The sequence below is a fragment of the Tursiops truncatus genome, chromosome 6, assembly GCF_011762595.2.
Source record: "Tursiops truncatus isolate mTurTru1 chromosome 6, mTurTru1.mat.Y, whole genome shotgun sequence".
Classification (NCBI taxonomy): Eukaryota; Metazoa; Chordata; class Mammalia; order Artiodactyla; family Delphinidae; genus Tursiops; species Tursiops truncatus.
The window spans coordinates 109,210,502-109,222,467 of NC_047039.1; the positions used below are offsets into that span (position 1 = coordinate 109,210,502).

General features: G+C 51.3%; 1 protein-coding gene across 2 annotated transcripts; it reads left to right on the forward strand.

Moving 5' to 3' along the window:
* Nucleotides 1-3,555: 3,555 nt before the first annotated feature.
* TOR1B (torsin family 1 member B) lies at nucleotides 3,556-10,204 on the forward strand. 2 transcript variants are annotated; one of them, XR_012332737.1, is made up of 5 exons: nucleotides 3,556-3,810; nucleotides 4,441-4,706; nucleotides 5,886-6,061; nucleotides 6,369-6,703; nucleotides 7,654-7,776. XR_012332737.1 is itself a non-coding variant. In XM_033858823.2 (5 exons), exons 1-5 carry the CDS (start codon nucleotides 3,615-3,617, stop codon nucleotides 8,328-8,330), a joined length of 1,008 nt encoding a protein of 335 aa, XP_033714714.1. In that variant the 5' UTR covers nucleotides 3,565-3,614; the 3' UTR covers nucleotides 8,331-10,204. The 2 variants fall into 2 exon arrangements, 1 of the variants encoding a protein (XP_033714714.1); XM_033858823.2 differs by lacking the exon at nucleotides 6,369-6,703 and adding an exon at nucleotides 8,089-10,204 and having other exon boundaries at nucleotides 3,565-3,810; nucleotides 7,654-7,781.
* The last annotated feature ends 1,762 nt before the right edge of the window (nucleotides 10,205-11,966 follow it).

Genomic DNA, 11,966 nt, shown 5'->3' on the forward strand with positions numbered 1-11,966 from the left:
GAAAATCTATCTATTAATGAGATGGATGGGGTTCCCTCTCTTTTCTTTTTCCATTTACTTTGTGTATCCACTGGGGAAAATTACTGAGTGATTTTTCTTCTTTCCAGGGGGCCAGAGGTAAGACAGGGGAGGTGAGAAAGGAAACCTGCAGGAAGCTGGGCCACTGGGGTCTTGCTCAGGGAGGAAAGAGGAAAGAGGCTACGTTTCCACTGTATAGCACAGGGAACCATATTCAATATCTGGTAATAACCTATAAGGAAAAAAATCTGAAAAACGGAATCGCTTTGCTGTACACCTGAAACTAACAAAACCTTGTAAGTCAACAATACTTTAATTAAAAAGAAAGAAAGAATGTAAGGAAGGAAGAAAGAAAGAATGGATGTAATGAAGTAATCTAGAAGAAGAAAGGAAAGAAAGAAAGAAAGAAAGAAAGAAAGAAAGGAAGAAAGAAAGAAAGGAAGGAGGGAAGGAAGGAAGAAAGAAGAAAGAAAGAAAGAAAGAAAAAGAAAGAAAGAAAGAACGAAAGAAGAAAAGAAAGAAAGAAAAGAAAGAGGCTGCGTTTCTAGGATTGGCACCCTTACAGGGATCTATCCCACGTGTCCTTGGGAAGTCTTCATCTACCTCCAGGTGTTCACATGCCCCAGGGTGAAGGTGGCCGGCTTAAGACAGGGTAAGGCCCACCACAAGGGCTGCCACCCTACCTCCAGAAAGTTGGGGCTCAAAGCACCTCTCCAGGGATGCCTGACAAGCTTTCTCCACCAGGGCTGGCGTGAGCAGGTGGCCTGGCTGCCAGGCCCTCGTTATCTGTTGAACCTAATCGGGTTTCCTGCTGGCTCTGGGACAGAGGCCGCCTCGGGCATGCAGTTGGTCAAGTCCAGCGCGTCCCCTGGGGTGCAGCTGTGAGGGATGGAGGAGCACCTCTGTGGCTTCCAGGGGATTTGCAACACGGGCTGGGGCGGGTGTGCGGAGAGCAGGAGGTTGAGACCATCAAAGTTACAGAAACTGGTTCATTCCTTCTGTTCCTAGTGGAGTGGTTCTGGACATGTGACCTCACTTCTCTGGGTCTCAGTTTCCCTATCTGTAAAGTGGGGATCACAACAGTCTCTTCCTCTTGAAGTTGGGCATACCAATGGGCTGACGCATATAGAGCCCTTACCGCTGCAGACAATAAGAGGTCAGGAAGATCTCTTACTGTGACTGTCACCGCTTTTGATTCTCTCAGCAAATTGTGTGAGGCTCACAAGTCAGGAGAGACTGTTTATTTTTTTTAAGATTTTGTTGATGTGGACCATTTTTAAAGTCTTCATTGAATTTGTTACAATATTGCTTCTGTTTTGCGTTTCGGTTTTTTGGCCGCGAGGCATGTGGGATCTTAGCTCCCCGACCAGGGATCGAACCCGCACTCCCTGCATTGGAAGGCAAAGTCTTTAACCACTGGACCGCCAGGGAAGTACCAGGAGAGATTGTTTAGACCACTAGTGTTTGAAAGGAAACGTCTGTGTCTTTAAGGATTGTACATGGTGCTGGAAGGAATCGATGGCATTGGATCTGGAATTACAAAAGCTCAGTAGCTGGTATTTATGACTCTAAAGATAACACAAGGCTTCCCTGGCGGCGCAGTGGTTGAGAGTCCGCCTGCCGATGCAGGGGACACGGGTTCGTGCCCCGGTCCGGGAAGATCCCACATGCCGCGGAGCAGCTGGGCCCGTGAGCCATGGTCGCTGAGCCTGCGCGTCCGGAGCCTGTGCTCCGCAGCGGGAGAGGCCACAACAGTGAGAGGCCCACGTACCGCAGAAAAAAAAAAGGTACCACAAAATACAATGTCCTGCAAGAAATGAGAAGGTTGGCACTGAACAATGGAAGCTCATCAGAGTCCTCACCACCCCCCACGGCCGCCCTCCTGTTCCTTCCCCGTCGGGCCCCTCGCCTCCCCAGACACAGTGGCACATCCACTCCCCCCACCCCATTCTCAGATTCCTTTTCCTCCCTCCTGCTGCCCCTGCTCCAGTTCAGGACACTGTCTTCTCTCCTGGAATACTGCCCAGCCTTGGACCCAGTCTCCCTGCCACAGTGCTGGCCTCTCCAACCCCAATACAGGGCCAGAGAGGTCTGAACAATCACTGCCCAAAGCCCCCCTGGGGCCTTCTGGCCCCAGGGTAAAGCATGGCGCAAAAGGCCTTGATGATTCGGCCCCTGGTCCCAGGTGCGTACTACCCCCTGCCTGGAGCGTTCATGCAGACCGCCTTCACCTCTCCCCTCCTCACTTGCCCCAATCCCCTTGGGTAATTTTTACCCATGCTTCAGGTCAAAACTGACACGTGGAGGAGGAGAGCCTTCCCCGACCCGCCCATTGGGTGAGGTGCCTCCTCTGTGCATCCCACATCACAGCACTGACCGTGCTGGTCATAAACTGTCCGTTTGCCCATTTGCCTCCCTCACTAGACTGACAGCTCTGTGAGGGCAGAGACTGTGCCTGTCCTATGCCCTGCTTTATTTATTTATTTATTTAAAAAAATGTTTTTGGCTGTGCTGTGGCATGCCGGATCTTAGTTCCCTGACCAGGGACGGAACCCATGCTCCAGCAGGGCAAGCGAGGAGCCCTCACCCTGGACCGCCAGGGAATTCCCCTGTGCCCTGCTTTATCCCCAGCACGCGGCACTGGATCTGACACAGCCAGTGTTTGTTAAATATTTGTGGATACACGGGCTGATGAGTGAACTCAACCAACTTCGGCAAAGCCTGGGCCAGCGTTACCTGGACAAACCCAGCAGCCATCGTGATCTTTGATCTGACCCTGTCATTCCCTGTGTGAAACCTTCTGTGGCTCCCTATTGCCCCCCAGACAGAGGCCTTCCCCTTCCAGTCTCTGCCTAGCTCTCCATCCTCATTCTCACCAGCCTCCACCATGTGAAATACTTTCAGTTCCCCAAACTGCACATCCTGCATATTCTGTTCTCTGCATAGAACATCCTACTAATCAATTTTTGCTTGTCTAACTCCTTGAATTCTCAGTTCAGACTGACAGCGTTCCCTGCTCCATGGCCTCGGTGCTTCTCTGACGGCTCACTATTGGCCCTTGCCCACTGACTGCCTCCCCCAGAGCCTAGAAGCTCGAGGCGGGGGCGGGCAACCCCGTCTCCTTCCCTGCTGTCTCCCAGCATCCAGCAAGGGGCCTGCCTTGCAGCATGCTCAGTGAAAGAACGCGCTTCTGGGTTTGATGTGCACACCAGGGCGCGTCTGCCTTGGTGTAGCCCCAGGGTTCAGCCCGGGGCCAGGCGCCCAGGGCACCCTGCAACTGTTTCAGGAAGGCACGCAGGGTGGGGAGACTTGAGGAACGCTCCCGATAGCTCCAGGGGAAGTGAAGGGAGGGATGACAAAGCCAAGTGTGAAGGATCTGAGAAGCTCTTAAGAAAAAGAAACCGTAAAAGGTAGCCGCCCCTTTCCGTGGCTCTCACAAAGATGGTGGCGCAGAGCCACGCCCCTCGCCAACAAGGCCTTCCCACGGTGTGGGGTGGGGGGCTGCGGGCGGAGGTGACGCACGGAGCGGAAGTCCGTCCCCAAGCTCGGCCGCCCGGGAGCCCTAGCAGCGTCTGTGGCTGGCCGCGAGCTGGGCGATGCATCCGGCTGGGCAGTTCTGGGTCGCCGCGGCGCTGCGGCTGCTGCTGGCGGCCCACGTGGCGGCGGCGTTCGAGCCTATCAGCTTGGGCATCGCCGTCGGGGCCGCGTCGGCCCTCACCGGCTACCTGTCGTACAGGGACCTGTACTGCCGCTTCGCCGAGTGCTGCCGAGAGCAGCCGCTCAACGCGTCGGGTATGGCGGGTCTGCCCCGGAGGGGCTCGAGGGGCGCGGGGTCAGCCCCGCGCGGGCGTCAGCGCCCGGCACCCCGCGCTTACCCTGAGGTGGGGTGGGAAGGAGGAGGGGTGGGGTCTCGGCCCGGACTGCAGCCTCGGAAGCCGTGTCTTCGGAGACAGATTCTCCGGATCGTGGGGCTCTGCCCAAGTTCCTTTCTAAAAGCTTGGATGCCTTGGGATGACAGTAAGAAGAAACTGAAAGCAGCAGCCCTTCGGCGCCATGTCACCCCTGTTAAGTAGTTTTCAGATGTGCGGCGTCTGCCCAGAAAGCCCACATTTGGCCCTCGGTTTTCTTACAAGCCGGAAGGGGTGGCTGGGGAAATAGCAAGCAGCTGAGTGAAGAGAGGGCCAGTCCTTGGATGAACGAACACGTTTAGTTTCCTTTTCTAGTCCATTTCCTTGGAAGTGGCGTCGTGTGGCTGCAGCCCGTGTGGTTCTGCCTCAGCGCTAACCCTGGGGTTTGGCAGAGACCCTGCTGGACCGCTTGCTAACCTGTGCCTCTCACTTTGGCCAGCTGGGGAGAGCGCTGCTTTCCTGGTGCACGTTTAATGTGTATTTTTCTCTCTTGTTCCCGGGCTGGCTCCTGCAGCCCTCAAGCTGAATTTGGAGGAGAAGCTCTTTGGGCAGCATCTGGCCACAGAGGTGATTCTCAAGGCGCTGACTGGCTTCAAGAACAACAAAAATCCCAAGAAACCACTGACTCTTTCCTTACACGGCTGGGCCGGCACAGGCAAGAATTTTGTCAGCCAAATTGTGGCTGAAAATCTTCACCCAAAAGGTCTCAAGAGTAACTTTGTCCACCTGTTTGTGTCGACCCTGCACTTCCCTCACGAGCAGCACATAAAACTGTACCAGGCAAGGAATTCTGTTATCCCATCCCCTGGCCTCTCGCACCCATCCGGGCGACCTGCTCCCTGACTCCGGCCTCTGCTTCTTTCCTTTGCACTCCGGTAGCCCCAGGCCCCTGCACACTTCCCCCACCCTGGCAACCCTTTGCCATTTGCAGAACTCTCCTGCAACTTTTTTTTTCTCGCTGATTCCAAAATAATACAGCTGGGTAGGTGATGTTATTTCCATTAAAAGATGGAGGCAAGAGCAGCAAGGCGACTCGCTCCTTAGAATTTTCGTGCAAATCAGAAACTGGGACCCAAATCTCCTGACTCCCAGTCCGCAGGGTAGCTGTGTTGCGCAGCGAGTATGTTCAGTATCCCCATCACAGCCCTTGGTTAAGTGGAGCAGGTCACACGATTCGCTTGGACATGACTTCATTTACAGCTGCTTCTGTGATGCAGCGTCAGCTTGGCCCACATTCTGGGCGTTGCTATGTTAAGTCGTCCAGTAGGGCTCTCATTTAAATGGACGTCCTTGTGAAAGTTCGCATTCCTACTGTTAGGTGAGGACTGAAATAAGGAATAGAAACTGAAAGAGGAAGTGAAAGTGGATATTTGCCCCATAAACTGTAAGACAGGGAAGACTACCGAAAAGAGAGAATGATTTTCTTATTTACCAAATTCTGTCATAAATCCCTAGAAATACAGGAACAAACGCTTTTCGTGAAATGTCATCTAGGTCAGCACGTTTGTTCACTGCACCAGTAAAAGGCACTGGTCTCGGGATGCTGTGCCGGTCTTAGCCTAGTTTCTTATGCCTCAGTATGTCTGGTAAAATTAACGTGAGATTCCCAGCCACAGGGAGATGAAAATTACGGGTTGGTTAACAGTGAAATGATCAATATTCATGTATCTTAGACCCCGATACCTTTAAGAAGTCACATTTGGCACGTCACTTGAGTTAGGAAAACACTTATTTGCATTTTAGCACCTATCTCTCTGCCGGTTTCCACTTCTTATAGATGAAGTTTTGGAAAAGCTCTCAGACAGTGAGTGGAGGTTAGGGTGCGATTTTTCTTTGTTAAACCCCAGAGAGCTCTGATTTTTCACCTTCCTGAGTATGAGGCACAGTGGAGCGCTTCTGCTCCCCTGGACATATCTTTTGAGTCCCTGCATCCTATTTCTTCTCTTATGGTTGGTCTAGGACCAGTTACAGAGGTGGATTCGGGGTAACGTGAGTGCATGTGCGAGCTCCGTGTTCATATTTGACGAGATGGATAAGTTGCACCCGGGGGTCATTGACGCAATCAAGCCGTTCCTAGATTACTACGAGCAGATTGACGGTGTGTCTTACCGGAAGGCCATCTTCATCTTCCTCAGGTCAGTGGGAGGTGTTTCTCCGAGGGCACACAGCCCTTCATTCTGCCAGGGCTAGAAGGAGGTCCCGGCAACCTCAGCAGGTCCCAGGGACAAAAGTGCCAGCCTGGCAAAAGTGACTTACGGACTTCTTTTACTTTGGGGTTGCTAGTGTCAGCACGGCACAGGACAGGGGAAGGGGGAAACGAATGAAGGAAATAGTAGATAACAGGTAATTTCATTACTTGCACATGTTGCCTCTGAGGGTTATAAAAAGTGGTAGTGGGCTTCCCTGGTGGCGCAGTGGTTAAGAATCCGCCTGCCAATGCAGGAGACACGGGTTCGAGCCCTGGTCCGGGAAGATCCCACATGCCACGGAGCAACTAAGCCCGTGCGCCACAACTACTGAGCCTGTGCCCTAGAGCCTTCGAACCACAGCTACTGAAGCCACAACTACTGAGCCTGTGCTCTAGAGCCTTCGAACCACAGCTACTGAAGCCCGCACGCCTAGAGCCCATGCTTCACAACAAGAGAAGCCACTGCAATGAGAAGCCCACGCACAGCAACGAAGACCCAACGCAACCAAAAATATATATTAAAAAAAAAAAGAAAAGTTGTAGCATGACACACCGAGTTCTGAAAAAGATTTTCAGTTCCTGAGGGCAGGTGCTGTTTTTTTTTGTCTAGTAGCACTTAGTAAATATTCCTTGGTTGAGAATAAACCTTAGAGAAATATCACAATCTGATTCCATATTAGAAAACTCATAGTGTTTCCTGATATGTGACATTTGTAAGAAGTCATTACAACCCTTTAATACATACAGACTGTCTTATATAGTTGACTTTTTTTTTTTTTTTTTTTTTTTGCGGTACGCAGGCCTTTCACTGCTGTGGCCTCTCCCGTTGCAGAGCACAGGCTCCGGACGTGCAGGCTCCGCGGCCGCGGCTCACGGGCCCAGCCGCTCCGCGGCATGTGGGATCTTCCCAGACTGGGGCACGAACCCGCGTCCCCTGCATTGGCAGGCGGACTCTCAACCACTGTGCCACCAGGGAAGCCCTATATTTGACTTTGAAACAAGCTGTATAGGGACCTCCCTGGCGGTCCAGTGGTTAAGACTTCGCCTTCCAGTGCACGGGGTGCGGGTTCGATCCCTGATTGGAGAGCTAAGATCCCACATGCCTCGTGGCCAAAAAACCAAAACATAAGAAAACAGAAGCAGTATTGTAACAAATTCAATAAAGACTTTAAAAATGGTCCACATTAAAAAAAAAAAGCTGCATAGAAACTGAAAAAAAAAAAGAATAAACTTAGAGCAGGTACGTTTCCTGATTAGAGAGAGAAGTCTTTTTTTTAGCTAATTTTCATTGGAGTATAGTTGATTTACAATGTTGTGTTAGTTTCTGCTGTACAGCAAAGTGAACCAGTTACGTATACATATATCCCCTCTTTTTTAGATTCTTTTCCCATATAGGTCATTACAGAGTATTGAGTAGAGCTCCTGTACTATACAGTAGGTTCTTATTAGTTATCTATTTCATGTATAGTCGTGTCTATATGTCATAGACAGAGAAGTCTTAACGTGTGATTTTAATCTTCGTTTCTTTGGCAAACTCAGCAATGCAGGCGGGGACCTCATAACTAAGACGGCCCTTGACTTTTGGCGGGCAGGGAAAAGGAGGGAAGGCATCCAGCTGAAGGATCTGGAGCCCGCGCTGTCTGTCGGAGTCTTCAATAACAAACACAGTGAGTGCCCCCGGCGAGGAGCCCTCACCCTGCCCGCAGTCACCGTGTGTCTCTTTAAGCCTTTCGCGAAACCACAGCATCCACTCGCCTCCGTGCCTTGGTTGAAGTAGGGACTTTTTCGGAGGGCATTCTGTTCTACAAGCTAGTTAGCAGGGGTAGCCAACCGATCCTTACATGAGGCTTGACCGAAAGAGCATCTTCGGGGCTAGAGCCGTGAAGAATGTGCTGGGCCCTGTTAGAGCAGCGAGCTTGGCCGGGTGACAGGGACAGTAACAGGCGAGAGACCCAGCTGTGCCTTGTTTCCCAGGTGGCCTGTGGCACAGCGGACTGATAGACAGAAACCTCATCGACTACTTCATCCCCTTCCTGCCCCTGGAGTATAGGCACGTGAAGATGTGCGTGCGGGCAGAAATGAAGGCCCGCGGCTCTGCCATCGACGAAGATGTCGTCACCAGAGTGGCCGAGGAAATGACGTTTTTCCCTAAAGACGAGAAAATCTACTCAGACAAGGGCTGCAAGACTGTGCAGTCACGGCTGGATTTTCACTGAACGCTTATCCAGATGGGGTGAGACGCGGCTGGGAGCCCAGGGAACTCGGGGCCTGGCCTTTCCAAGCACTTTGAAGACCTCTTCAGGGTTTGCACATTTGCACCTGTGGACTTGCGGGATCTGGAAGGTTCTAAGGGTTGATTTTTGAAATACTCATCTGTTAAGGGTACTTGTCATTTTGCAACAGCACAGCAACCCAGCTGTTCATTGTGGTTGAAGATGAACTTTTGAAGTCCCTCCCCTCCCCTGCCACTACCACTTAACTGACCTTGACAGAATGACAGAAGTGCCTTGAAAACAGCTGTGTGAGACCAAGGACTCTTTCTGACCCAACGGTACCCACACCTCAGAAGCTGAACTGAAGGAGTTCGAGGGCCCTGCTGCAGTCCAGGGAGCACTGGGTTTTCACCTGCCAGAAACATTCTTCTCCTCTAGTTCTTTTTCTTCACAGAGCGCGTTCACCGACTTGAAGTATTTTCAGGTAAAAATCGGTGGCACCTTCAGGCACAGTGTCGTGTGGGAGGACCTGGGCCCACAGGCCGAGCACGCAGCTGGGGGAACCGCCTGTGTGTGGCATGGGGGCTCCACGCCAGGGCCCTGCAGCCAGGCGGGACGGGCAGGACCTCTCCGTCTGTCCGTGGCTTTGCTGCTGACAGCCCTGGTCATGGAATTCCTTCTCCCAACTCTCACTTGGACTTATCGCAGCCTTCCTTGTATCACCTCTACTCCTTAACTTCAGCCTCGGCTAGATGTAGCCCCAGCCATAACATCCCTAGAGTCGGATCAGAACGCGACTGTTGGCTTTGAGTCCTTGGTTCCCACGGTGAGATGTTTGTCTGTTACAGTTTACACGTGGGTCAGTCTCTCACGTGACTGCACAGAACCATTTGAAATCCGTAGGACAGAGTCATTCTCCACGGATGACACGTGCCGACTGAACGGTCAGCTTGCAGGTTCTCGTTGCCAAAGTGGAAGTATTGGACACTACAAGTGCTCGAGTTTTCAAGGATATGTATATTTTTTATAATGTTCTTACTTCTGAATCTTAGATAATAGAAATATGCGACACTGCTCATTTTAAAACATGGGAAGGAGTAATTGCCTGTTCCTTTATCAGATACTCGTAAGGTTGCGCCTCATCCTGGTGTCATCTGAGAAGGATACCCTGCATGGCAGTGTCGGGCTGGGCTGCCCTGGCCACTGGGAAATACGACTTCCACTCCAGCCAGTGTGAACCGTTTTATCTTGTAGTTGCAATGCAACTGCAGACATGTAATGAGAACATGCAGCTTTTTTCTATGTAAGACGTGGCAGAATGAATGTTCCTCCCATATGGCAATGCCTTATAGAGGATCACACTTAGTCTTTAAAAAATGCCAAGGTGGGGCTTCCCTGGTGGCACAGTGGTTGAGAGTCCGCCTGCCGATGCAGGGGACACGGGTTCGTGCCCTGGTCCGGGAGGATCCCACATGCCGCGGAGCGGCTGGGCCCGTGAGCCATGGCCGCTGAGACTGCGCGTCCGGAGCCTGTGCTCCGCAGCGGGAGAGGCCACAACGGTGAAGCCCGCGTACCGAAAAAAAAAAAAAAAAAAAGCCAAGGTGAGGCTTAAAATTTTTAGTACATGTTCTCAAGTTGGAGCTAAGTTATGTTTCTTTTGTCAGCTTTTGGGTGTCTGGTCAGGAGGAGATAAGATTTTTTGTTATGATGCAATAAACTCAACACATGTTGGTTACCTTTGGACTGCTGTTACTGATTTGTAACTTGAAAAGGCCACAGTTGCTCATGGCCCAGTCTCCCCACCCCACGTAAGATGTAGACGAACTTAAATTGACCTACTGAATGTCAAATAATAAAGCCTAAATTTTATCACGTGAGACGCCACTTGCAGATTTTTTTCCTGGTTTATTTGGTAGCTCTGAAAAGTCTGAGCTTAGAATAAAGGCTCTTTGATAACTCAGGTGTCTTTAGGCTCACCGTACCCTGGGCACGCTGGTTGGCATTCTTTACCTCATAAAGAATCAGTATTTACCTTAGGGACTTCCCTGGTGGTCCAGTGGTGGAGAATCTGCCTTCTAGTGCAGGGGACGTGGGTTTGATCCTTAGTTGGGGAACTAAGATCCCACATGCCGCAGGACAACTAAGCCCACGTGCCACAATCAGAGAGAAGCCCGCACGCTGGAACTAAAGACCCGACGCAGCCAAAAATAAATAAATAAAATAAAATAAAATAAAAAGTATTAGACCTTAAAAAAAATTTTACCTTAAAGGCTGTTATCCCCAAACAAATACAAAGTTAAATTGGATTAGATGATGGGTTCTACTCCATCGAATTTTCATGGATGAAAATATCATCAGAAAGAGCTGGTCGTCTTCCTAACAAATATATTCTCCTAAAATTAACATAGGAAGGAAGCTGAGGCACTCAAACGTGACCCACGGCTGCCATTCTGAACCTGAGCAAGGCCGAGCTCAGACCAGGAAACCTACTTGCCTGGTCTTGCCTGCCCTGAAGCAGTAAATAATGAAATCCTTGTTATGTTAACCAGATTTCAGCTTAATCCCTTAACCTGGGCTCTTATTTTTGACAGTGATTTGTTAACACCAACTCTTCTCAGGACTGAGGATGGAGCCCTTTCTAGAAAGCTGAGACCCTCTTCTAAATCACGTCACCCACTCCTATAATTTCCCAGTTGGAGGTGTTCATCCCGTGAGGCTGCCCTTCTCCGTCTGGGTCTCAGGCTAATGTCTCTTCTGCTTCACCCCATGCTGCCTCATCTCAAAGACTGAACTTTCCAAGGGGCGTCAGGGGACCCCTGTGTTCCCTACTTAGGGACTCCCAGGTGCTGGGGCTGCCATTTTCAGATGAATGGTTAGCCCTAATCCCGGGCCGTGACAACAGGCCAGCTTCAGGTCAACATCAAGCACCTTCCTACGTTCAGTGCTGCCTTAGGGGGCCTGGGCGGGTGGGTAGCCATGAGGCAGAGGGGTCCAACCCGTCTTCTGTGCCTGCTAATAACTGCCCCTGCAAGCACTGTGCAGACGCTCATATCCCACAGCAGCCCTCGTAGGCACATAGGTGTGTTGCACAAAACAAGGCGTGTTTACGTTCCGACACTGCTCTGTACTCCTGCCCGGCTTCTCAGCGGGAGGTATGTCTGTAGACTTGAATGAACTCCACAGGTGAGTGTCGGGAGCTCCAGGGCCCCCCTTGACGGAGTGTGACCCCATGGGCAGCTGAGCAAGGAGCCGGAGCTGCCAAGGTCCTCGGAGTCCGTGTCACACTCCCCTCCATTCCAGCCTGGGCTGCACAGTTAGGTCTAAATTCACAGCTTAGGGACTTCCGTGGTGGTGCAGTGGTTAAGACTCCACCTGCCAACGCAGGGGACACGGGTTTGAGCCCTGGTCCGGGAAGATCCCACATGCTGCGGAGCAACTAAGCCCATGCGCCACAGCTACTAAGCCTGTGCTCTAGAGCCTGCGAGCCACAACTACTGAGCCTGCGTGCCACAACTACTGAAGCCCACACGCCTAGAGTCTGTGTTCCACAAGAAAAGCCACCGCAATGAGAAGCCCATGCACTGCAATGAAGACCCAATGCAGCCAAAAGTATAAAATAAAAAAAAATTTTAATTAAAA

Coding starts and splice junctions, on each gene's coding strand:
- TOR1B (XM_033858823.2), top strand. CDS start 3,615: ATGCATCCGGCTGGGCAGTTCTGGGTCGCCGCGGCGCTGCGGCTGCTG. Junction 6,062..7,653: donor GCCATCTTCATCTTCCTCAG/GTCAGTGGGAGG, acceptor TGGCAAACTCAG/CAATGCAGGCGGGGACCTCA. Junction 7,782..8,088: donor AGTCTTCAATAACAAACACA/GTGAGTGCCCCC, acceptor CTTGTTTCCCAG/GTGGCCTGTGGCACAGCGGA.